The sequence below is a fragment of the Sinocyclocheilus rhinocerous genome, unplaced genomic scaffold, assembly GCF_001515625.1.
Source record: "Sinocyclocheilus rhinocerous isolate Xijiao unplaced genomic scaffold, SAMN03320098_v1.1 scaffold799, whole genome shotgun sequence".
In the NCBI taxonomy this organism is placed as follows: domain Eukaryota; kingdom Metazoa; phylum Chordata; class Actinopteri; order Cypriniformes; family Cyprinidae; genus Sinocyclocheilus; species Sinocyclocheilus rhinocerous.
The window spans coordinates 208,494-233,069 of NW_015636538.1; the positions used below are offsets into that span (position 1 = coordinate 208,494).

The following is a 24,576-nucleotide window of genomic DNA, read 5'->3' on the forward strand; positions in this document are numbered from 1 at the left end:
CATGCTCTCTTCTCTAGTGTCTAGGAGTGTGCTGGATCGCATACGCCTGACATCACCAGCATTGCAGTTAAACAATAACCACAACAACTCGACCTTTACCCACTGATCATAACACCTCACTAGAGAAATAATAGAGCAGTCAGCAGGACATCATGGCGGTTTACCTTTTACCACATACACACACTGCTCAGAGGGATCATAACATCTCAATCCATCTTACAGACACACACACGTTCTGTTTTGTTTTGTCTATAACACACACGGTTTGTAAATGAGACTGTTGTCTGTGGTCAGGAAGTCGCTCTACCATGTCTCATTATGCACATGACCTTCGGTGCTGCGCTGACTCACCTTCTCTTTCTCACTGTGTGGAAACTAGAAATAGTGTATTTCTATTTGTGTCAAGCTGCTCATGCAGTACAGCCCAGATAAACATTTACAGTGCCTATGTTTATACTTTCCAAGTTTAAAGAATAATGGCACACTGTGTTCTATATATGGAGTGTATAAGCTATACAATACTTAAGCAGTATGAGAACGTTTTTATCCGCTATTTGTAGGATATGTTTGTGTTTGTTGTGTGTTACCTAGGCGACAGCAGCATCAGTGGGCGGGGCAGTGGGCTGTCTGGGTGTGGCTCTGTAGTTCCCTCCCCCTCTAACCCTGCCCCTCCATCCTCCCGATTGGCCAGCAGCAGGTCTGAAATGTTGTTACTCTCACCAAAATCCTCAAAGTGCTCCTCCTCTCCTCCAATCACGGCCACGAGGGTGTGGCCATTCAAATCAGAGCCCAATGTGAACCTATAACAGAAACACATGGAATATAATGAGTTATCTAGCCACTGATTGGGTTCATTAAATGCTGTTGAAAATACCAGGCTAATATAATCATTTTCTTTTTAGTATTGTTTCTATAAAATACATTTTTATTTTTGTGGCCATAAATCTAAATTGAATCTCAAAAGTTTGGGGTCTGTAGGATTTTTAAATGTTTTTAAAAGGTCTCTATGCTCACTAAGGCTGCATTTATTTGATCAAAAATACAGTAAAAACAATTATATTGTAGAATATTATTACCATTTAAAATAACTATTTTCTATTTTAATGCATTTTAAAATTTAATTTATTCCTGTGATCAAAGCTGAATTTTCAGCATTATAACTCCAGTCTTGTCACATGATCCGTCAGAAATCATTTTAATATGCTGCTCAAGAAACATTTACTATTATTTTCAGTACTGAAAACTGCTTAATATTTTTGTGGAAACCGCTAAATTTGTTCAGTTTTTTTTTTGATGAACAAAGTTCAAAAGAACAGCATTTATTTGAAATGGAAAACTTTTGTAACATTACAAATGACTTTACTGTCACTTTTGATCAATTTAATGCATCCTTGCTGAATCAAAGTATTAATTGTCTCATTTTTTTGATCAAGTATATATTGTTTCATAATATTTATCACATCATATTTATAGTCTCTCTAATAGCTTTACAATTTCAATTGATTGATTGTTTGATCAAAGTCTGCTCTTTTTTATTCTTACAATACAAATACAGAACAACTTCCTTGAAAAACATTCTTATGTGTTTTTGTGTGAGGCAGAACTTGAACAGTTTGTCTTGAGGAAGATAATCTGATAATTCACTTTAATCTCTCAGCAGCCCTAAAAATCGTCTGAAGAATTGCAGTTAGATTAAACAAAGAACAGCACAAAACCTAAACAATCCACAGCACAATGCCAGTGTTTTCAGAAGTGCTCATGAATGTGAACAGACTCAGAGTAGAACAGTGACCATGAGCAGGTCACGTGAAAACTTAACATTAATGATGAAAAACATCACAAAAGTTCCAGTCTATTAACAGCTGATTGGATCACTGGTTTCCTGACAGACGGGCCAGTGCATGCGCTTGATTGGTGAACTCCGTGACCACGCTTTTAAAGTACTTTTAATGCATTACCACTCAAAAGTTTAGGGTCAGAATTTTTGTTTTGTTCTTTTATTTAGCAAGGACACACTAAATTGATCAAAAGTGATGGTGAAGACATTTATGTTACAAAAGATTTCTATTTCAAATAAATGCTGTCGTTTTGAACTTTTTATACATCAAAAAATCATGAAAAATGCATCACAATTTCCACAAAAATACGAAACAGCTCAACTGTTTTCAGCATAACAATAATAATTTTCTTGAGCAGCAAATTATATTAGAATGATTTCTGAAGGATCATGTGACACTGAAGACTGAAAATCCAGCTTTGTCATTACAGGAATATATTCAAACACAAAAAAGTTATTTTAAATCATAATAATATTTCAAAATATTGCTGCATTTTACTGTGCTTATACCAAATAAATGTAGCCTTGGTGAGAATTCTTTCAAAAGCATTAACAAATTGTACCAATCACAAACTTTTGAATGGTGTAAAAGAAGGACAAATTAAGACCTAAGTATTTACATACAATTAAAAAAAAGACAAATGAACAAGAAAACTGTTACTGATTAAACTGACTTTCATTACAGGAATATATTCAAACACAAAAAAGTTATTTTAAATCATAATAATATTTCAAAATATTGCTGCATTTTACTGTGCTTATACCAAATAAATGTAGCCTTGGTGAGAATTCTTTCAAAAGCATTAACAAATTGTACCGATCACAAACTTTTGAATGGTGTAAAAGAAGGACAAACTAAGACCTAAGTATTTACATACAATAAAAAAAAAGACAAATGAACAAGAAAACTGTTACTGATTAAACTGACTTCTATTGTCGCTTTATATTCGACATAACAAAAACACAAAAACCCCTCAAATACTCACCCTCGTTTCACTATAACATTGCGGTTAGTCACACAAAGCACGCGTGAAGGTGGCGACCGCATCTTAAAGCGATTCGGCCTTTCTTTGGCGATCCGGAGCAACTGGGCACACAGCGTGTCAATGCAAACCAAACTCCCACGACCGATAATAAACACTGCTTACCCAGAACGAACTAGCCTAAACTAGCTTTACATGCGGTAACATGTAGTTTAATCTGCCGGACATTCCTGCCAGACGTTTGTGACTCGGTAAATCTGAATCAATCTCCTGTGCAAGCAAAGTTACATATGCTTAAACCATACGGCTGGGTGGTGATGTGTGTGCGTCTTAATCTGATTTAGAGCTCAGTAACGGTGACCCAGTGTGTGTGCTAGCATGCTCTATAATCAGTTTAATCTCCGTATGCATGAACTTATGTTGCCCAACTGACACTCAAAACACATATTGAACACAGAAACACGTTGCATTAATAATGCAACAAAATTATTTTTCTTGTAAATTAGTTTAACTAAGACTAGTCTGAGGGATCTGAACAAACCCTAAATGCCAAGTACTGATATCTGAGTCCGGAAGTCAAAGATCCAGAGAAAAATCTGCAAGTTATCATAAAATTAGAAGATGCATTTTCCGTAACTCAGAATGAGTCTCACGCATTGGCGAGACGGCGTGACCCTGACACAGCAGAAACAAGAGAAACACACGAGGGCTGAGAGCCAGGATCTTTTACAATGACAGAAGATAGTAAAAGAGCGAGAGAGAAACAGACCCTAGAGAGTGAAAGATGGATAAACTCTGGGCCGCAGGAAGGCAGAAAGAGCAAACTCCACACTTCCTGCAACTGGACGACAGGAAAATACAGACTGACACCGATAACACGGGAAACAGGAACACCTCGGTCAGCTGAGCTGATGTTAGCGGCTCTTGGGAAATTAGAAACTCTAGTCAGCAGATTCTTGCATAAACACAAATAGACTTTCTTATGTACAACAGATAACAACAACACTGCACACTTACTGCACAAAATTTAGGACAAATGCAATCCAAAAAATAGCTTTTGTGGAAGTTAGGAAGTTAAAGACCAGAAAGTGTTTTTTCCAGAGAACACGGAGTCCTAAGGTGATACATTGTATCAGTAAGTTGTTTTATTTTGAGAGATTATTGCTGATACATTCAAGGCTACTGAAACAACATGGTAAGGTTAATGGTCACCATTAGACATCATCACATTTCTGCAGTGTTATTTTAGTTTTTTTTTTTTATATACTATTATAGTCTTTTTTTATTACCGGTATTTTAAATTAGCTTTTGTTTTTTTACTTTTATTTTAATTTTGTTGTGTGTAATTTTATTTTGGTATATGTTTGTAATATGAATTAATTTTTTTTCTATTTAGCTTTATTTTCAATCAAGTTTTAGTTTTAAAAGTTTTAGAACTTCTTCAACTTAAGCTTATTTCTTAAACATTTAAACTTTTCATTTAAGCTTTTTAAGTTTCAGCTTTATTTAAATAAGTGCAATGATTTTTAATTGTTTTAGTTCAAGGAATAGTACACCCAAAATCATACATTTGCTGAAAACTCACCCTCAGGCCATACAAGATGTAGATGAGTTTGTTTCTGAACAGATTTGGAGAAATGCAGCATTCCAACTTGCTCACCAGTGAATGGGTGCCGTCAGAATGAGAGTCCAAACAGCTGATAAAAACATCACAATAATCCACAAGTAATCCACACCACTCCAGTCCAGCAGTTAACATCTGGAGAAGCAAAAAACTGCGTATTTGTAAGAAACAAATCATCATTAAGTCGCTTTAACTGTTGCCTCTGGCCAAAAGTCTATAACCCTTAATAATGCTTCCTCCAGTGAAAAAAAGTCCATCACAATCCACAAACTTATTTGTTTTGAATTGCTTTGGACTGTTTTCACTTGTAAATGTGCTTGATCTGTGCATATTTCTCTCATGATTCAGACAAGACAACTTCTTCAATGGAGAAAGCAATATTATGGATTGGCCAAAAGCAATGGTTTGTTTTTTGCTGCACAAGACATTAATTAATGGACTGGAGTGGTGTGGATTATGATGATGTTTTTATCAGCTGTTTGGACTCTCATTCTGACGGTAAATTTCAGAGTAAATTTCAGATTTTAATTTCTGGGTGTGCTGTTGCTTTAATAACAACACTGCATTTATGGCATGAGTTTGGGTGATTTACGAACCCAGTGTCTTTGGGCATGTTATTTGACACCTGTGCATTGGTGTGTTACCTGTTGCGATCGTCTCCATCCGTGAGTGTGTTTTCAATGCCGCTGTCGGTCTCCACATCCTCATGGAGTTCTGGATGGACCAGAGCCGTCGTGTCCTCGTCCGTGAAGGTTTCGCACTCACTGTAGGCGCTCTCCGACCCGAGATAGGCGCTGTCTGAGACCTCCGCTTGCTGCAAACACACACACACACACACACACTGATTAGAAAACTTTTATTGCTTTTGGAGACATAAAGGTGTACTAGCTTACAAGTATCAACTTTATCTCAGAGGTTTCTCCTAGAAACAACTGAATCAATAATTGACATGCAGTAAGAACATAGAGTTATAAAATGAATGTGTATAACAGCTCATATCATTTGGCTTTGGAAGAATTTGTTGAGAAATGTTTATACATTTCAATGCAGATTTTGCAAAGCGTTTTTGTCCATTTCACATGCAATCACACATGGGCAGGAGGTTATTAAGGTTTGTGACGAATGTTTACAGAACAGTATGATCTGATGCATTCACACGTGACTACATTGCATTTGTAGTGTAAATGCTAATCCGTTCCGATGCTTTCCAGATAACAGCCTACTCACCTGTCAATCATCCACTGCACAAAAACAAGGGTTTAAACTTTAAAAGACCCTCACAAGAGAAACAGTTGCTTTGTTGTTATGTATTGCCAAGTTTAAATGTACTGAAGATGCATTTTGTCTAATACGGCTATTTACATAAGCAATTTTTACATAAGCATTTTTTTTACTATGTATAATATTTAAAATCAAAAAGTTAAAAATAATATACAGAATGTATACCTGTTGTTCTACGGTTTATTTCCCCCCGTTTTTCTCCTTTTGAATACTACGTAAAACATTTTCTTTAAAAAAAAAAAACTTATTAAATAAAGTTACAAAACAAAAATTATACTCCTTTTTCTACTTTTTATTTTTCCCTTTGCTCTCATTTTTTTTATGCAAAACATTTTCTTATAAAAAAAAGTTAGACAAAAACAGAATTTTTGCCCCTTGTTCTACAGTTTATTTTCTTCTTTGCTTGCTATGTAATACATTTTCTTGAAAAAAATAATCAATAATAAAAGAAGTTACAAATAAAGACATAACGTATACACCTTGATCCACTGATTTTTTTTCCTTTTTATCCCCTTTATTTAACTATATTAAACATTTTTTTAAATTTAACAACTAAAAAAAGTTACAAGTAAGACTCTTTGTTCAATTTCTTTACAGTCGTTAAAAAACACAAACTGGATTAACATCTCACATAACTATGATAACCATCACAAATTATTGACAAAAGTTCAAGACTGAACCTCAAACTTTCAGTCGGTCAGTAAGCTCTAACCAAAACAACAAACTCCATCAGGAAACCTGCATCTCAGAGCCTGACATACCTGTATGAGTCCGTGAGGAGCTCTTAAAACTGGAGAGGCCATTCCCAGAACCATTCTTCCTACTTGAGTACCGTCACACAGGAAAAACAGGTTCACTAACTAACCTCAAAACTAACAACAACTGTTTCCCGTCTCTCTCACAGTCTCCACATAGAGTCAACAGAGAGAGAAATTACTCCTAGTCTGCTGCCTTGGAAAATGAGGACCAAAGTCTGAAGGGCATGAGGACCAGGAATGGGCGGAGTCTGTGTTCCTGACCCCACCCCTTTAATTAACATTACACTCACGTGCCAACAGAACTTCTCACCACACCAAACAGAATGTGTGCATGCATTATGTGTCTGTGACTCGAAGTCTAGTGCACTGCCTACTTAGACATTATTTTTTAGTGTTTCTATGATTGCCAAAAATGCTGTCTAGGTAGGCGGCCCACTAGGTTAAGACAGACTATTGATGTTATTCATTTTGATCTGTTCTCATGTAGCAAATCATTAACACTTCACACCCAACGCGCAGATAAACACTTATTCATGTGCTGCGACAATCATATGTTCTGATGAATGAAATGTGAGTGTGTGTTACAAAAAATCTATCACCATCCTGTCCTGTATATTGTCAACCATATGTGTGTGTGTGTGTAAGTGTGTTTGTTCCTCTGGACGAGGTGCTACACAAACCACCTCGGCCAGTGTGTTTTGAAAGCAAACATGGAAACAGCCCAGCTATTCATGACCCACAGGAAAACACACAGGTGTGTGTGAGTGTGTTTCATTAGAATTGACGGGAAGACAAAATTGAGGATAGGGAAAATCAGATCGCAAAAACAAGACCCCCAAGCAGCACATTTCACATTTCTGTATTTACAAAATGAATATTCTAAAGACTGCTGGGAATAATAAACCACATTTGCAGTTTGGAAAAGAGTTTATGTTTCTGTAATCGCAATTTATGAATTTAGTGCCACAATATATTAATGCAGATAACTATAAAGAGTTATGTAACTCTTCATTATAATTAAAGCTTTGGATAGACTGGGCCATAAGCACATATATATATATATATATATATCGAAAGATTGTATATTTCAATCTTCTGCTGTAGTGTCAGTAGGAGATATCAGTTTACATTTCCAAACATTCCTTTTGCTATTAATTGTAATAATCCAGTGAGTTTTTATGTGCACACGGACTCTAATAACAGCCAGTGCTCCACACAGAGATCTGATCTGATCATCATCCAGTCTGTCTGGAATGACATGAAGAAACAGAACAAACTGAGACAGACTCAATCCAGAAGAACTGTGGCAACATCTCCAAGATGCTTCATGAAACCTACCTGCAAACCTACGTCCAAGTGCAAATGCAAAGGGTGGTCACACCAAATGTTAATTTGATTTAGTTAATAGAAGTTAACTGATAAATAAAATCCCTTTTTAACATTATTTTTGAAAGCACCCTCACTTTACAGCATTATTACACAAGTGCCTAAAACTTTTCACAGTACTGCAGCTTTGCAGGTAGGTTTCTTCAAGTATCTTGGAGACGTTGCCACAGTTCTTCTGGATTTAGTCTGCCTCATTTTTTTCTGTTTCTTAATGTTATTCCAGATGGACTGGATGAGATCAGATCTCTGTGTGGAGGACTGGCTGTTGTCAGACTCCTTGTGCACACAAAAACCTCACTGTATTATTACAATCCATGGAAAAAAGAATGTTTGTAAATGTAAACTGGTATTATTATATATCCTACTGACACACTACTGAATATGTAGTTAGTAAATAATGATCGAACTGAACACACATGAACCAGCAGGAGGTGCTGTAGCAGAGAAAAGAACATGCTGTTTCTCATGTTCTGAGCTCGTCTGTGGCCTTTCAATCTTTTGGGGAATTTGTGGAATGTGCTGGTCTGGATTCCACGATTCTGCAATAATGGGGTCCTGAAATGCTGATTTATTATGTTTGTCCTGACAAGATGGGAAGAGAAATGGACCCAATAACCACAACGTTGGCGTGTAATACCTCGTCATATTCCTCTGGAGGTCCATTGGCTTCCACTGCGCTGAGATGAGTCTTGTAGAGGTCTGGATCAGATCCTGATAAAGAAAAACGCCTTGTATTTAAAAGAGAATATATTACCATGTTTAGATTAATATCTATCTATCTATCTATCTCTATATATATTGGGTTGATCAACATCACTAGGACATGGTAATTGAGTGTTTTGGAGACACAGCAGTTTATGTCATTCACATTCTCTTTTGTTTTTCATTTGTAAACAGTCACCATGGATTGCGCTGAGCAACCGGGCTGTCTGGAGTCCAGGAAACTATATTTATGTAATAGTCCGTTTCAGCTCGCTGGAATATTTTCCTCCTGAAAAAGGATTCTTGAATCAGGTAAAAGCTATGGAGTACAAATATACAGGCAGGGAGAGGTAGATGCTCCAGTCACTCATCCATTAATGAAGAGAGAAATCTGACTCGTGAAACATTGGACACCCAGCAGGCCATTAGAAACATGATCTGAACATTACTGAAGTATTATCAGTAAAAAAACCCAAGCAAAGTGCTTTAAGCTATCCCAGCATCATCATATTAGATTTAAAGATAGATGAGGAGTGTATGAGAAGACTAGTGTATGGCTTTGCTTTGAAACGTCGTGATTGAGCACTCAACAAAGACCACATTTTCACCTAAATAAACACATGTAAACATTTGGCATTCAAGATGTAGATGAGTTTGTTTCATCATCAGAACAAATTTGGAGAAATGTAGCATTACATCACTCTCTCACCAGTGGATCTTCTGCAGTGAATGGGTGCCGTCAGAATGAGAGTCCAGACAGATGATAAAAACATCACAATAATCCACACCACTCCAATCCATCAATTAATGTTTTGTGAAGCCAAAAGGTGCATGTTTGTAAGAAACAAATCCATCATTAAGGTGTTTTAACTATAAATAGTCTGGCCAAAATACAACTCCATAATCCATTATAATGCTTCCTCCAGTGAAAAAGTCCATCCCCTGTGTCTTCTCACATTAAAATACACCCATATAGTCGTTTAGATCCGTTTTGGACTTTTGGACACTTGTCACCAATGTATCTGCGCATATTTCTCTTCTGATTCAGATGAGACCACATTTTACTGCAGAAAGCATTATTATGGATTATGGAATCATATTTTAGCTAGAAGCAATGGTTTGAAGTTAAAAATATCTTAATTTGTTTCTTACATACAAACACACAGCTTTTTGCTTCACAAGATGTTAATTGACTGGAGTCGTGTGGATTATTGTGATGTTTTTATCAGCTGTTTGGACTCTCATTCTGACGGCACCCATTCACTGCAGAGGATCCATTGGCGAATAAGTGATATAATGATACAATTCTCCAAATGTGCTCTGATGAAGAAACAAACTCATCTACATCATGGATGGCCTGTGGACAAGTAAATTTTAGCACATTTAAATTTTGGGGTAAACTATTCCTTTCCTAGGAAGAGTTTTCCAAGTTTTGAAACAGCCCATGATAACAGAACCCAGAATAACTATCCTGAAGGTTTAGGCCCCGTCCACACGAAGACGCGTTTAGACGTATACGCATACATTTTGTATCGTATAGGCGTTTCGTCCACACGGATCCGGCGTTTTGGGAGAGTGAAACCGATATTTTTTGAAACCGGGTCCCAGAGTGGACAAATCTGAAAATGCCTCCCATGCGTTTTCGTGTGGACAGCGAATCCGTATATTTTCTGAAACGATGACATCATCAGCCCACGTCTCGCCCCTAGTCAATAAATGTGACCCTTAAATGTGATCTTAAATGTGTGTATATATATAGTATTTATAGAGTTTTAGCTTTTAGTTTTAATTACTTTTTCTTATTTGTAAGTCACAGATTGAAATATGTAAAGCATGTGTGTCTAGCAGGTGTCTAATCCAGGTTTAAGTATGGCAGCAGACATTGGAAGATGATCATGTGTGTTCGCCACATCATCTTTGCATTTACGACCAGGTTCTGTCAAGTTATGAATTCACTTTTTCTTTAGTTTGAATGTTTAATGTAGTTATAAATCTAATTATATCAGTCATGTTAATGCTCCTGTGTGGCAAGAAAAAGCTCTTCTAAATGAGACTTTTCTTTAAAAGAAACTAATATTTCCCATTTCAGCGGTGTGATTCACTGTGAGTAATTCACAGACGCTCTGACTCATTATTTTGCACTTTGTTTTTCTACACAGTATTTCAGGAGATGTGAACTCTCCATCAGGAAAATCCTTACTAAACAGCATTAGATTATCACGCAGTCATTGTGAAATGTTTGTGTTTCTGACTTGGCTATTATTTTGAGGACAAAACTGATGATGAATTTCCTAGCCAAACCTGAAAAAACTCCTATTGAAGAAAAAAACAACAACAACAAAAATATATATATTTTTATTCTTTTCTGAAATTGACAAAAGTTATATTTTAGGGTTTGGGATAGTCTGTAATATAATTAATCTCTAATTAAGAGCAACATATGTTAACGGTAGGGCTGGGTATCGTTCAAAATTTTTCGATATCGATACCGATACATTGACTTCGATACCGGTTCCTGAACGATACTTTTTTCGATACCAATTTTATGAAATCAATTTTAACAAGATTACATTATCTAAAAAAAAAACTTTGGTTTTATTTTTCAGCTTGTTGATGTTTATACAAACTCAAAGACTCATCTCCTGAGCCGGTGCCTAAAAAGTATCGAACTCGATACCCAGCCCTAGTTAACGGAAACTCCCCACATGATTTAAAGCATGCCATGAGTGTGTTTGTATGTGCTGCTGCTGTACCTTCATTGCTGATTGCGCTGATGCCTCTGTGGAAATCCTCAAAACTGATCACACCCAGACCGCTGGGATCCAAGAACCGTGTCAGATCCTTCACCTGAAACCACAAACACACGGCACTCAACAAACATGAAAAAACACAAACTATTCATTTTACACAAACTTACGCATCATGGACTACATTTTCATAGATTTAATGACACCAAAACACACAAACATGAACTGATTCTTCCACAAAAAGGAAAAAAATGAAAAGAGGAGGAGGAAAGAAATGTAATATTATTTACACATATGTAAAGATGTTAAATTCTCCTGCACAAATTACATAATCAAAAATTGACAGTAAGGGGAGTCAAAAATGGCGTGGGCTCATTTTAGTATTTTTCCAATCTGTTATCTTGTATTTAGGAACAAAACATTATATATACTTATTTCTAACTCAAGGATAGACAAAACACAGACAAAAGTCTGTCCATCCCTGATATATGCAGGTAAAACACACATTCTCTCTCTCTCTCACTCACACATACACACACACACACACAAAGTAATGTTACACTCCAGTGAACAGACACAATTACACACAGTTGGTAACCAGGCAACAGCAGAACTGATATCCAGCATGGCAGTCGTGAGTTCCAGAATCAGAGTTCTCAAAGAAAAACACCAAACACCCTCAAATACCTCCAACCGAGAGATCAAAACATCAAACTGTTGCCTAAACATTAAACTCTTGTTTGTGCGTGTGATATTTTAGTCCTTAAAGGCATTAATTTACACATAGAAAAAAATACAATGTAAGTCAATGGCTACATCAATCGTTTCATTACCATCATTCTTCAAAATATCTTTATTTGTGCTTAACAAAAGAAAGGAACTCATACAGGTTCCGAATGACATGAGGGCGAGTAAAAAATGACAGGGAATTAGCACTTAAAATACTGTAGGAAACGGTTATTATTGCTAACTAATACAAAAATAAAACTACTAAAACAGTTTTTAACTGAAATGAAGTTGAAATATAAATTATAATACAATAAATAAATAAAATAAAAACTAAACTAAAATTGAAACTGAAATAAAAATAAACTAAATACTAATATTTGAAAATAAATAAATTTACCAAAACTTAAATTAAAACTTCACTTAAATATTAAAAAAGTCAATTCAAAATATAAATAAAAAATATAATAGTACATAAAATACTAAAAGAAGTTAACTGTTTAATACACAAGTTATTTATCAAAACACTTCTGTCAGATAAGCAATCATTTAAAGGTTATTATTCCTGGTATTTTATTAATTAATCAAATGACTGCTTTATGTAATGTGGGTCAGGCACGGAGCTGTTTCACCCCTGTATATAAAAGCATCACAAGTCAAAGTGTGAAAACTGGCGAATCACGAATCAGTCACATGAGTGGCGTCACTTTGATTTCACACATCAAAAAACCTGTGACTGACTGAATCACATTAATAACATCTGCCGATTAAAGCAGAAATAACCTCAGGCCATTGATCTTGTTAAAAACACTGAGTTTTTAGGTCTCCAAAAGCTAATTAACTCCATACAGAGAAATTATTCTTTATTCTTATTTACATTTACATTTTAAAATGCACAGTAGCAGCTTTCTCAGAGCCACACACATGGACAGTTTGCTCTGTTACCTGATGCTAATTACCAGTTCCTTCCTGGAAAATGCTACTTCTGGGTAAGAATTTGCATTTAACGTCACACAATCCCATAGCAACCGTATCATACAGATAAAAAAGACATGGAAACAACATCATAATGAAAAACAAATGCACACAGACACAATATCTCTCCAGTGTGTCCTGAAAACATATCGGAGACCAATACAAATATCCACACACAAACTCAGCACTTCTTTTTACATCATATCACTTTCTGTCTCCCTGATTCTTCATCAAGTTTATTTCTCTCCACCCTTTTAGTCATAAACCATCTCAGTGAGCCAACCAGCTGAGCAAGCTCTTATACTGTACACTTGTATCACGAGAAGAAACCTGTGCAAATTTGAGTCCAATCACAGTCACGCAGACAAAGGAATGACCCTCGAGGCTGGGATGGTGTATGGTTTGCAATTTCACCCCTGAAACCATAAACTACCTTATAAAAGAACACACAAACTTGCTTAGTGTTGCAAATATGTGATGCTTTTCTCATAACAGGGCGGTTAAAGTTTAAACCTGTCACAAGCTCACTGCAAAATTAAGAAACTCAAAGACAAATGCAAAAAGAAGTCATATGTATACACTTCAAGTGCATTTAAGAAAAGATGACTAGCAATGATGAAAAGACAAATACAAGAGTTCATTTGTCCATGCACCCCTCTCTATCGTTCATCTGTCCGTTTAACCTTTCAGCTGATCGGATCAGCAGTTTTAACAGTCACAAAAGAGCCAGACTTCCGGCATCAGATCCATCCTCTCTTAAATGCACAATGGCACGTGTCTGGGGGATCAGGAGTTAACAGGAACGCAAATCTATATTCTCATCTGAATGGCAAAATAAACACAGAGGGATTTTGAAATCGGCACATCCAGTGCTCAACTATGTCTCAAAAGCTAATTGGAAATAAATACATCCTCCTTCTGAACATCTAGCATCACTTGTGTACTGACCTGTCAAATACATAACAGAAAAACCTATAAACACTAGTTCAACATCATTAACGCTCATCAAGCAATACAGAGGACCATATTTTGTTAAATGAACTCACATGCATTACAAAAACAAACATCCATTCTTACCTTAACGTTTTTTTTTTTTACTTAACTACCAGGAATATTCCTGTTCTAGTACAAATTAAGCTCAAATTAACAGAACATGTGACAATGTTGATTACAACAAAAATGAATTACTACTTGTCCCTCTTTTTCTTTAAAATAAGCAAAAATCTGGATTCAATGGAATTCAGTACTAGCCTATTTCAATAGTATAGACACAAAAAAATGAGTTTCAACATGATTTTAGTGTAAAAAATTCCTACTAACCATTTCTATGCAAAGTTATTTTACAACTTTGTCACCATGACAATGCAATGCCCTAAAACAGCTGTAAAAAGGATGATTTAAAAGGCTTGGAAGCTCAAATCAAACAAAACTTATAACAGAAGACCTAATGCAAGTAGTTTTTTTTTTTTTTAAACTTGGCAAACAAAAAATTGGCCCTGTTCATTTTCATTGTAAACGTCTCACAGCAACCCCAATTGTTTTTTGGACAAGTCAAAAATATCTTGAATTGCATTGAACCTGGAATATTCCTTTAAACTGTTGATGTTCAAGTTAAGATACAGAAACTACTACAAGTTACTAGGTAATTAAATACTACTTGCATAGTTTGTTAAAACTGACGCAAAACAAATGATAGTTAAAAAGGAAAGACGCCACAAAAGACTGAGTGAGAGGACAAGAGTGGTATTCTGAGTCTTTGAGGGTTTGAATAATAAAAGAGCAGTTCTTGGGTGTCACCATGATCATGTTTCACTTTGAGCTTTGGGAACCAAATGAAGACACACTGTCCTGTAATCATAAAGCATTTTTATAACATTTACCCCCCCACCCAACATTTAGCCACCACAAACTCACACAAATAGACAAGGATATGCCAAAAACTGACCTGTTCGGCTCCATATGCTTTTGCAAACTCTATGAACTCCTCAATATGGACAAATCCATCCCCGTCCTGATCCAAAGCCTGGAAAACCGCTCGGAGAGCAGACTGCTCCTCGCTTTTATGGGCTGTTGTGGAAACTATAGGCACGTTTATCAAATCCACGGGGACCCTCTGGTCATGGAACGATTTGGTCGGCAGAGCATCTGAGGCCTTGCACAGATCCAGAGTCATTTCTGCATGTTTGGGAATGTTGGGAGCATCAGGATTATTCTCCATCAAGGTCAGGTAGGCCTCCCCATCCAGGCTGGCTCCACAGGGAAAGACATTTCTGTGGGAGGGAGGAGACCTGGGGGCGATTGAGCTCACTTGTTGCTCTTGTGCCAGGTCTATCCGTGATGGTGTCAGCTGATGGAAATCCTCCTGATGTGTAAGCTGAGCAGGAAACTCCGCCTCTCCCTCTCCTGTAGCTTCACGCAATTGGCTGGGAGTCTCTGTAAGATCCGGCCCCACAAGTCCACCCATCACGGTCAGCTGATCACCTGCACAGGTGAAGGGAGTGGACTCTAAAGAATCAGGATTACTTGCACAATGAGGTATGACTTGATTCTGAGTAGACAAAATGCAATCTGATCTCTCCCCTCCCTGTAAAGACACACTGTAAAGTTTCTCTTCAACATTCGGTGGTGTATCGTGACCGTCATTGTGAGCTGTTGCATTTTCTTCAGGTGTGTCTATTACAATTGCACTTGAGTTTGCAGTCAAAGAGTCATTCAGTTGGTCCAAAGGTGTGAGATTTTCCACAAGCGTGCTCTCTTTTTGTTGAGCACTGACTTGTTCCTGACAGGTTTCACTCATTGCATTCAGTTCTTGATTGTTGTCAGCTTTACTGTTATCTAGGTTTAAATTAACAATTTCCAAACTGTCCGACTTACTTTGCGAATTGGTTACCTCCTGATTTTGATGCAAATCTGAGCTCTCTAAAACTTTGAGTGTGTCGGAGTCTTCTGTGTTACCTATTGTGGGTGTAACATCGGCTCGCTGTGTCTCCATAGCCTCAGGGTCACCGTCTATGTTGTCTGTTTCTACATTTGTTACATTATCCTGAAATTCAAAGGTGAGTGCATTAGATTTAAGATCGGGTGAGTTTGCATCACATTTGTCCTGTTCTGTTAGCTCAACAGCATCTGTCACAGGTGGAATTACAGAGTCTGAAGATGGCACAGATTCACAAGCGATGCTGTCTGTTAAGATCTCAAACATGGAATCAGGAATATCTCCATCATATGGCACCTCAGATAAGGCTTCAGCCTCAGTTGAATGTGTGGGCTGGCTGTGGTCATCAGATAAGATGTCATCTTCAGGCGAGAGGCCAATTAAGGTATTATGCTCAGATGTGCTGACTAGCAAGGCTGTTGTGGACTCTTTATGTTCATCTTTGACAAGTAGTCTTTCAGTTAAAGGATCTTCTGCTTGTAAATCAACAAAAGCAATTGGTGCGAGTTCTGTTTTTGCTTTAGAAAAAACATTATCAGTTGTAGCATTGGATGCAACCTCCTCCTCTATCTTTTCTCCAACCGTTTCCAATGGTCCATCAAATGTGCATTCTGTGGATAAATCACACAACACTTCTTCACAAAGTTCAGGTGATATGCAAGACTCACCTAATGGAGTCCTACAGACAGTCTCTGCTTCAGAAGATAGTTGTGTTTTTTCTATGTTAGCGTCTGTTGTCTCTTGGCTCTGAAGATCATCGTCATGGGTCTCGTTACTAGCTGAGGGCTTACTACTCTCCTGTTCAGAGTATAGACCTCCAACCAGCAGCCCAGGTAACAACATCTCTATCTCATTCATTGGAAGGGGAGCACTACCCTCGTGAAATGACAGGACAGTTGGTTCTGTACAGGTCATTGGAGGGATGGCCTCACAGGAGAGGGTTGAGGATGGGAGGTAGATGTGTTCTGGTGTAGATAAAGGTGTCTGACAAATAATTGAAGGCTTGGGATTTGAGTTCGTATCTGTACATGACAACTCCACAGGAGAAACGGGCAACAAACCTTCAGATTCCAGAGTGAGATGAATCCCGTGTGGAAGCAAGCACTGACTGCCATTGTTCACAAATGTTCTTTCCTCTAAGGAATTATGGCTGAATTCACAGTTTGTTAAAAGTGTGTCCTCAAGGAGGTGAGTTTCTTGTAGTATTGTTTTGTCGGACTGAATTGTGGGGTCAATAATCCCCATCTCACCTGTGTACACAACTAGAGAGTTTGAAGTGGCAGTAACCTCCACAGGTTGCAGGAAATCAGGCACCTGCTCATGACGGTCATAAAAGTTGTTTTGGTTCTGCACAGGTATGTTTGAGAGCGTAGGACTAGTAGATCTAGAACTAAAACAGATGAGATCTCCATCAACAATTTCAGAACCTCCAGGAGAACCCTCTCCTTTGAGATCTTGGGAAGGATGAGGCTGAGTCTTCCATTCGGGATAGACACATTCCAAACCATTTTCCCAGGAATACGTCTGCCCAGAATACTGAGAGGACCAAAACAGGTCATCTAGGTTTATGGCATTTTCCTGAAAAATGTCATTAGTAGAATCACCAACAGAACTGTTATCTTTATCCATAAGGAGAAATCCGAGGGGATTCTGCTCGGATTCCCACTCCGTTTTCCCGCTCACCTCCCACTCAGAACACCCCTGAGGGCTGGAGAGAACTTGCTCCATTGAAAAGAAGATTTCTCTCCTCTGACAATGGAAATATTCCAGAAATTCTAATCCTTTATGATTCCACAAGGTAATAATGTTCGGAATTCAAAAGCAGTAGGTGGCCTCTTCCAGCATACGCACCAAAAGAAATATCCTTGTCGAGACCCATGCGTAAGCGTCCACCTCCCCGTAAATGATCAACTACTGTTTACTTTTGCGGACACTGGGATAATGTTTCACTGCCATAATACAGCTCATATGGGCGGAGATATTTTTTCCGATATGCAAATCTCTCCATGAAAAAAAAAATGTTGGCCGTTTCCCTGTTCCGCATTCAAAGTCACATCTAATCCATTTAACAAAACTTCTCAAAACATGCTGATCCACATCCTAATCAACACATAATAACAGGATTACCTCAGTTTAAGATTACTACTCATAAAAAAAACTCAGAAATTCTTTATGAAAAATACAATTTTAGAATCTATATATGTATAAGAGAATACATGAAATTACATAAAATAGAAGGCTATATCATTGCAAATATCAGATTTATATCCAAATTCCATTTGAGTTAATTCATAACCCCTAACTTCCTAGTGTTAAAAAACTGTGCCTGCCTCATTAGCAAATCATTATAAATTCACATTAATGGTACACTTATTACAGGCTTGACACTTCCCTGGTTTAACTAGTAATTATTAAACTGGTTATGATATATAAACACGAGGCAGTGTATTCAATCATTACACCCAGATTGTCTCGCTGTCTGAGAGAATAAAGCTTTACATATTTTATAGGTTAAGCACAACAGACTATGTTCTAAACCGCTGTCATTTTGTTATAAGACTAAAAACAAAATCCTTTAAATGATAGATTGTGCTAGCGCGGTTAGCATCAGCATCCTCCACATCTGAGGTAAATTAAACCCGTTAGCTGGCCCATACGACCCCCGCTCATTTGATTTTCCAGTTCGAAATAAAAGAAGACCCGTGATATGTTTCACGTTCCCGTCGGAGTTGATTTAAATCCTTAATTTGGTTTGATGCTAGGCGTTTTATTCCTCAGTTTATCTCTCTTAAAAACAGGCCAACATCCAGGTCGAGTCTCGCGAGTCATCCACCTGCGCTTGTTATTAGCCTGTTAGCGGGATCAAATCAGCTCGAGACCACCGATAATCCCACAATAAAGCGCGAATCCCTTTCATTTTAATCCTTCGGCGGCGATTTATCCGTTAACCTGAAATCCAAAGTTTAAGATGAGAGGTCCTGTTTTTTAGTCGACGGATGATGTTTTAGTTATATCTGTCTCTCTCTCTCTCATCAGCAGCAATACACAACCTCTGCTGTCTCACTCACACACACACAAACCGACGTCAGCAACACGCATGCGCAGCGCCGCAGTCTGCCACTTTAAACCACAGGCGTCAAGAATCATTCCTCGCGCGGTTATCTGTGCGTTTGGTTGCGATGGTGATGATGGAATGCAGATTTATAACGGTATTTTTTTGAATGTCACATTCCCGCGAATCAGTTAACTGACGGCTATGATGCCATCGTTTGCAATTGAAAACTGCTAGAGGTGAAAATAGTGGTTAACATAATCGAGACAGTTTGCCAGAATTAGAGTAGATAACGTTTACTTGGAAGAAATGCTGATTTGTTAACTAAACGGTGTTATTTTCAGTTATTTCCTGTGATTTTCTTGCGCCCCCATGTGTACGATCAAAGATATTACAGCTAACAACATACCCCCGGAAAAGGTAATACAAGAATGATAAAAGATTTATTATGAGAACTGTTACGTATATAAGAACACAATCATTTTTACATAATTTTTCTAAAATTTTATACATGTACTGTAACTGAAAATTAAAAAACGGTATTAATGTAGTGCTAAAGTGGTCATTTATGTTACCAGAAGTAAATACATTATAATTACTAATACTCTGTGGTTAAACATGCTTGAAATGTCAATAACTGTCATGTAATAAGACACAGTTTAAGGGTGTCTATAAATATCTTACCAGGTGACTCATAAAATTCAAAAACATGTTCGTCATATTTCACCTCAAAATTAAAGGAAGAAAATTAGAAAATATATTTGCATAAAAATGCAGTCATTCCTGTAAGGAGACAAAAGAAACTCATTATCATAAAGTAGGAAAACATGTATATGATTAAAATTGGAACTTGTTCTTTGTACTGATGTTAATTTATGCTGAAAATCCAATGAAAAGAATGAGAATTTACAACTAAGCAACAGCATTATGAAAATTAGAATTTGGGTGGAATGTTTCATTCTAAAAGTCCTAAAATTAGGCTTAATTTTCTTAACACAGAATATAATTTCTTATTTTTTTTCTTTAATTTTGGGGTGAAAAATAATATGGACGTTTTTGTAATATTCAACAATTATCATACAGATGTTGGCACGACAACTGGTCCATTGCTGTTGATTTCATCCTCTATATTCATGCTATTTATCCTTTCTTTTCTCTGCAAACCAAAAACCTAGAAACATAAGAGAAACCAAGTTAGAATGAGATTTTATATACCAAAACATTACCCACATATTCACAGGTCAATCATACAGTAGTATAAAAATACATCGGAAAAAATGATTGTTTTGCTCACAAGATCACAGAATTTTGAAAAAAAAATAGATTTCTCATAAGTGTGTTTGAGCATTTGAATAATTATTATAATTATTGATTTATGTTAATCAGTTCAGTCCTATATAACTAGCAAACACCTGTCTTCTAGCACAGGCACACACACCTGCGTGCGGTGCTGTCTGTTCATAGTTTTGCAGAGCGAGATGAGACAATACCCAGCAGCCGTTCCACGTCATTGGCTGAGGTAAGCCACGCCCCTCCGTCTGCGACCAGTATAGCGCCGGTGACGTATGAAGCCGCGCGACTGGCCAGGAAAAGAACTGCATGTGCGATCTCCGTCTTATTGCCGGCTCTTTGCACCGGGATGCTGCGGAAAACCCCCGCTGACTCTGAATGTGAACCACCTGAAAAACCAGTGATATTGAAAAAAAAAAAGGTATATTGACACTAGAATGAGGATACACACACACAACTGTCTTACCCAGTCTACGGTAACCCTCTGTGCCAGAGATGGGGTCTGGAGCCACTGTATTCACCCTCACACCACCAAACGACCGCCAAATGCCTTGTCATGGCATCTACAAACACATATACATATGCAGATAATTAGTCCTTATTTTATCGCAGAATTATTTTAGTATAATTTATATATTTTTTATTTTATTTAGAATTTTTATATATATTTTGTTCTCACTTTAATTTTGTTTTTTTTTGTCATTTTATTTCTTTTTTTTATTTTGTCTATTTAGTTTTTTTTTGTTTTTTGTATTTTAGTTTTTCAAATTAAAGTAAATGAAAATAAGAAATGTTGAATCAGAAACAAAATAAGTTTAAGTTTTTGTTATATTGAATATATTTATATATATATTAATATTTTTATATTATAGAACCTTTTTTTTAAATTTTTTTTTTTTTTTTAAGTTAACTAACTTTCATCATTGTGCCAAATTGGTCTTTTCAGTCTACAGAACATCTGTTATCCTCACAGTCAACTTGAAAAAGAAATTTTATCCAACATTATGGGGTCAAAAATGTGTTCAAAATTTATATGCATGTATAAATTGTTCACAAAGGGACCAGCAATATGAATTAAAAATAAATAAATAAAAGGGGGAAATACTGATTTCAAGCCATTTTTAAACCACAAATGTAATGTGTTTTACTTCATGTTTTTGTCCAATTTACAAATGAGGAACATCAGTCTTCATACTAATTATTAATCTGCACACTATTGTTGTCTTGTGTATGTTTTTTTCCAAGTGCCATTCTAACACTGTTACTCGTATTAAATACTTATTATATATTCTAACGTTTATAAAAACAACTTTATAAAGCAGACAAACAGAAAATTATGTCAGAACATCAACCAAAATGACACTAACCATTTGCCGCCTTCGCTGACCCAGCATGCACCTGGAGAGCCTGACCTCTGTATCCCAGTGTGGCGGAAATGTTAACAATGGAGCCGCCATGATCCTGAGATAAAGAAGAAACAGCCACAAACTATGAGACACTGACAATAAACTACTGCTTAATACAGAGAGACCTCTACATGTGACAAAAAAAAAGCCAAGAACTGAGATATTTAGTTAATAAAAACTCTTGAAATTTATATTTTTTTTACCTTGAACCATTTGTCATAGATGACTTTACTGGTGTTGAAAGTTCCCATGGTGTCAATCTCCATTACGGTCTTGAAAGCGTTAAATGACAATGATGTAGCTGGACACAAGAAATTACCTGCAGCATCTGTGAAATAAAAATCGTAAACCACAAACATGTCTAATTATTTGCATAAGTACATGTGTTTGCATAGTGTGTAATCACACATTGAGAATGATCAAAAGAAACATGATAAGAGGGTGTTAGTTGATCTTTGACATCATTATATCTACAGAATCAAGATCTCTTTGGTAATACACTGCATGTTTTGGAAAAGATATGATTTTATTACAGGTTAAGGCACTGTGTTTGACCTTCTTAAGCCTTTGACCAACTTAAGCCTTACTGTTAATAAGTATGTCAACACGTCCAAATGTCTTCAAGGCTTCATCCATGGCAGCAGAAATCATCTCTGGTTGACGCACATCCATGGCAATCGTCAAACACCGTCTGCCTGTAGTGCTGGTTAACTTTTTTGCAGCCTAACACACACAATAAGATGAATGACTCTTCATCAAGGTAATGTCACTGAGTGAGTTATTGGAGATTTGTAGAAACAGTACCTCAGCGAGTTTCTCCAGATGTCTGCTGGCAATGACCGTGTCACAACCATGCCTGAACAAAAAACAACAACAACAAAAAAGCTTCAAACGATTTTTGCAAGATTATAAACATATTGAAATTAATTTGAAGATGCAGGCTTGAGAAGACCACATGTTACCAAAGGTTAAAGATCAATGTGTGCGTCACTATAAAAGGCAATTGTGACTGAAAACGTCAAACTGAGAGGTTCAGTCATGGACAAAGTGTTGACAGCGAGAAACTACAGTGGAAAAAAATCACTGACAACTCACCTCATCAGAACTTCTGCTATTCGAAAGCCAATACCTGACCCTCCACCGGTTATAAAGGCCACCTGATCACTGCAAACACACAAAAACAAGTCTCTGTGTCTATGTATGTATATATGCATATTTAACAATGCATGGATTTCAAATGCAAGGAAAAAAAAAGAAAACTTCAGTGTTTACTGTGCTTACATGAGAAGATCAGGGCTGTAGACATGTGTGTGTATGTGCTCATGCACTCATCAGTCTCGACGTCCTCTGGTGAATTATTGACCAGCTGAGGTTTCTCTGCCATGATCCTTCTAAAAATGCACATTAAAAACCATTAAAAGGTCATTTGCATGTTAAAACCCATCTTTTTCTTACATTGCATTAGCAGATGACAGTCGGACTACTAAAAATCTACATCTATTAAAAGTATTAGAAATGTGATTTAGCAACCTCTCGCTTTACTTCGTTGTTTTTGCAATGCGACAGCGAGAAAAAACCCAAACAAAGCGTGAAATAAAGTCCAGAGTTACGTTACCCAAAATGTGAATCCGTTTGCATATGTGACCAGCTTCCGCGTAATGAATGAAGTTTATGCAACAGTTGTTTTCATTTTGCACGATGGACTTCTATACCTGGCGAGATGCGTGTGACGTCAAACGAACGTGCCCACGTATGGCATTATGGGAAATGTAGTCCGCTTTTTTATTTTAGATGAGCCCCAGATACAGATCCCCTGTAAAGACCTTGTCTCAGACGACCACCGGGACAAGACCACAGGAACCAGGTGAGTCCTCTGCACAATGTGACTTTGCTGCAGCCTGAAATTGAACTGCTGGTTTTGTCTGGCCAGAGGAGAACTGGCCCCCCGACTGAGCCTGGTTTCTCCCAAGGTTTTTACTCCATTCTGTCACCGATGGAGTTTTCGTTCCTTGCCGCTGTCGCCTCTGGCTTGCTTAGTTGAGGACACTTAATTTCCAGCGATATCGTTGACTTGATTGCAAATGATTGCAAAGATACTATTTAAAATGAACTGAGCTGGATGATGACATCACTAAATTCAATGATGAACGATAAAAACTGTTCTTATTTTATATATATATATATATATATAAAAATATATATTTTTAAATGCTCTGAGCTTTTTTTTTCCATGTTTCCTGAGACTTCAAAAAAGTACTGACGGCATTAGAATGATTAGCACTCATATAATATGTTATTTACATCACTCAAAGGCATTTCAGAGAACACCAATGTGGTTGCATGGTCCTTTAATGTTTTTTATTATTATTAGTGAACAGTGTTGGGCACCGCATTACAAGTAACGCGAGTGACAAGCAAATTCGATTTTTTAGAGTAACTTAAAATATGGCATTACTTTTTAAGTTTTCGAAAATGAAAATTAGTTTTCCCATTTAATGACTGACAGCTCTCCTGTCCCCATGTTAAGAGAAGTACAGAGGCCTTGTGTGTGCTGTGTAAACATGATGCTTACTGTAGTTTTAGACTAAACGTGAACATGCATTTACTTATCTCACTTGCACAAAAACAGATTCAGTATTTCTAAAAACAAGTAAAAACAGTGAAATGCAAACTCAGAATGATGCAAACCTGCAATAATAAATTAAATAACAAATGTCTTTTATGTATTTAATCTCATTTTATTAACCAATGTCTTTGCTGCTGACCTTCGATGATTCAATTCAACCATACTAAGCAAAAATGAATTTAGACATAACATTTGTTTCATTTTTTTTTTATTGCTGATGAGTGTTGAACTTTCTTTGAACTTTGTTT

The 24,576-nt window shown here is 36.8% G+C and overlaps 1 protein-coding gene and 1 pseudogene across 2 annotated transcripts in view; both read right to left on the reverse strand.

The window, feature by feature from the left end:
• LOC107747849 (rab11 family-interacting protein 3-like) overlaps nt 1-19,051 on the reverse strand; it is a 30,918-nt gene extending 11,867 nt beyond the window's left edge. For both annotated transcript variants that reach the window (XM_016562460.1, XM_016562459.1), the window contains exons 1-5: nt 14,965-19,051; nt 11,325-11,418; nt 8,507-8,580; nt 5,089-5,258; nt 588-800 (exon numbers count right to left, since the gene is read on the reverse strand). In XM_016562460.1, coding sequence (XP_016417946.1) covers nt 588-800; nt 5,089-5,258; nt 8,507-8,580; nt 11,325-11,418; nt 14,965-17,682 — 3,269 coding nt within the window. In that variant the 5' untranslated portion in view covers nt 17,683-19,051. The remainder of the gene's footprint in view (nt 1-587; nt 801-5,088; nt 5,259-8,506; nt 8,581-11,324; nt 11,419-14,964) is intronic.
• Nucleotides 19,052-19,430: 379 nt separating this feature from the next.
• Nucleotides 19,431-23,438, reverse strand: LOC107747850 (peroxisomal 2,4-dienoyl-CoA reductase-like; annotated as a pseudogene).
• Nucleotides 23,439-24,576: the final 1,138 nt, after the last annotated feature.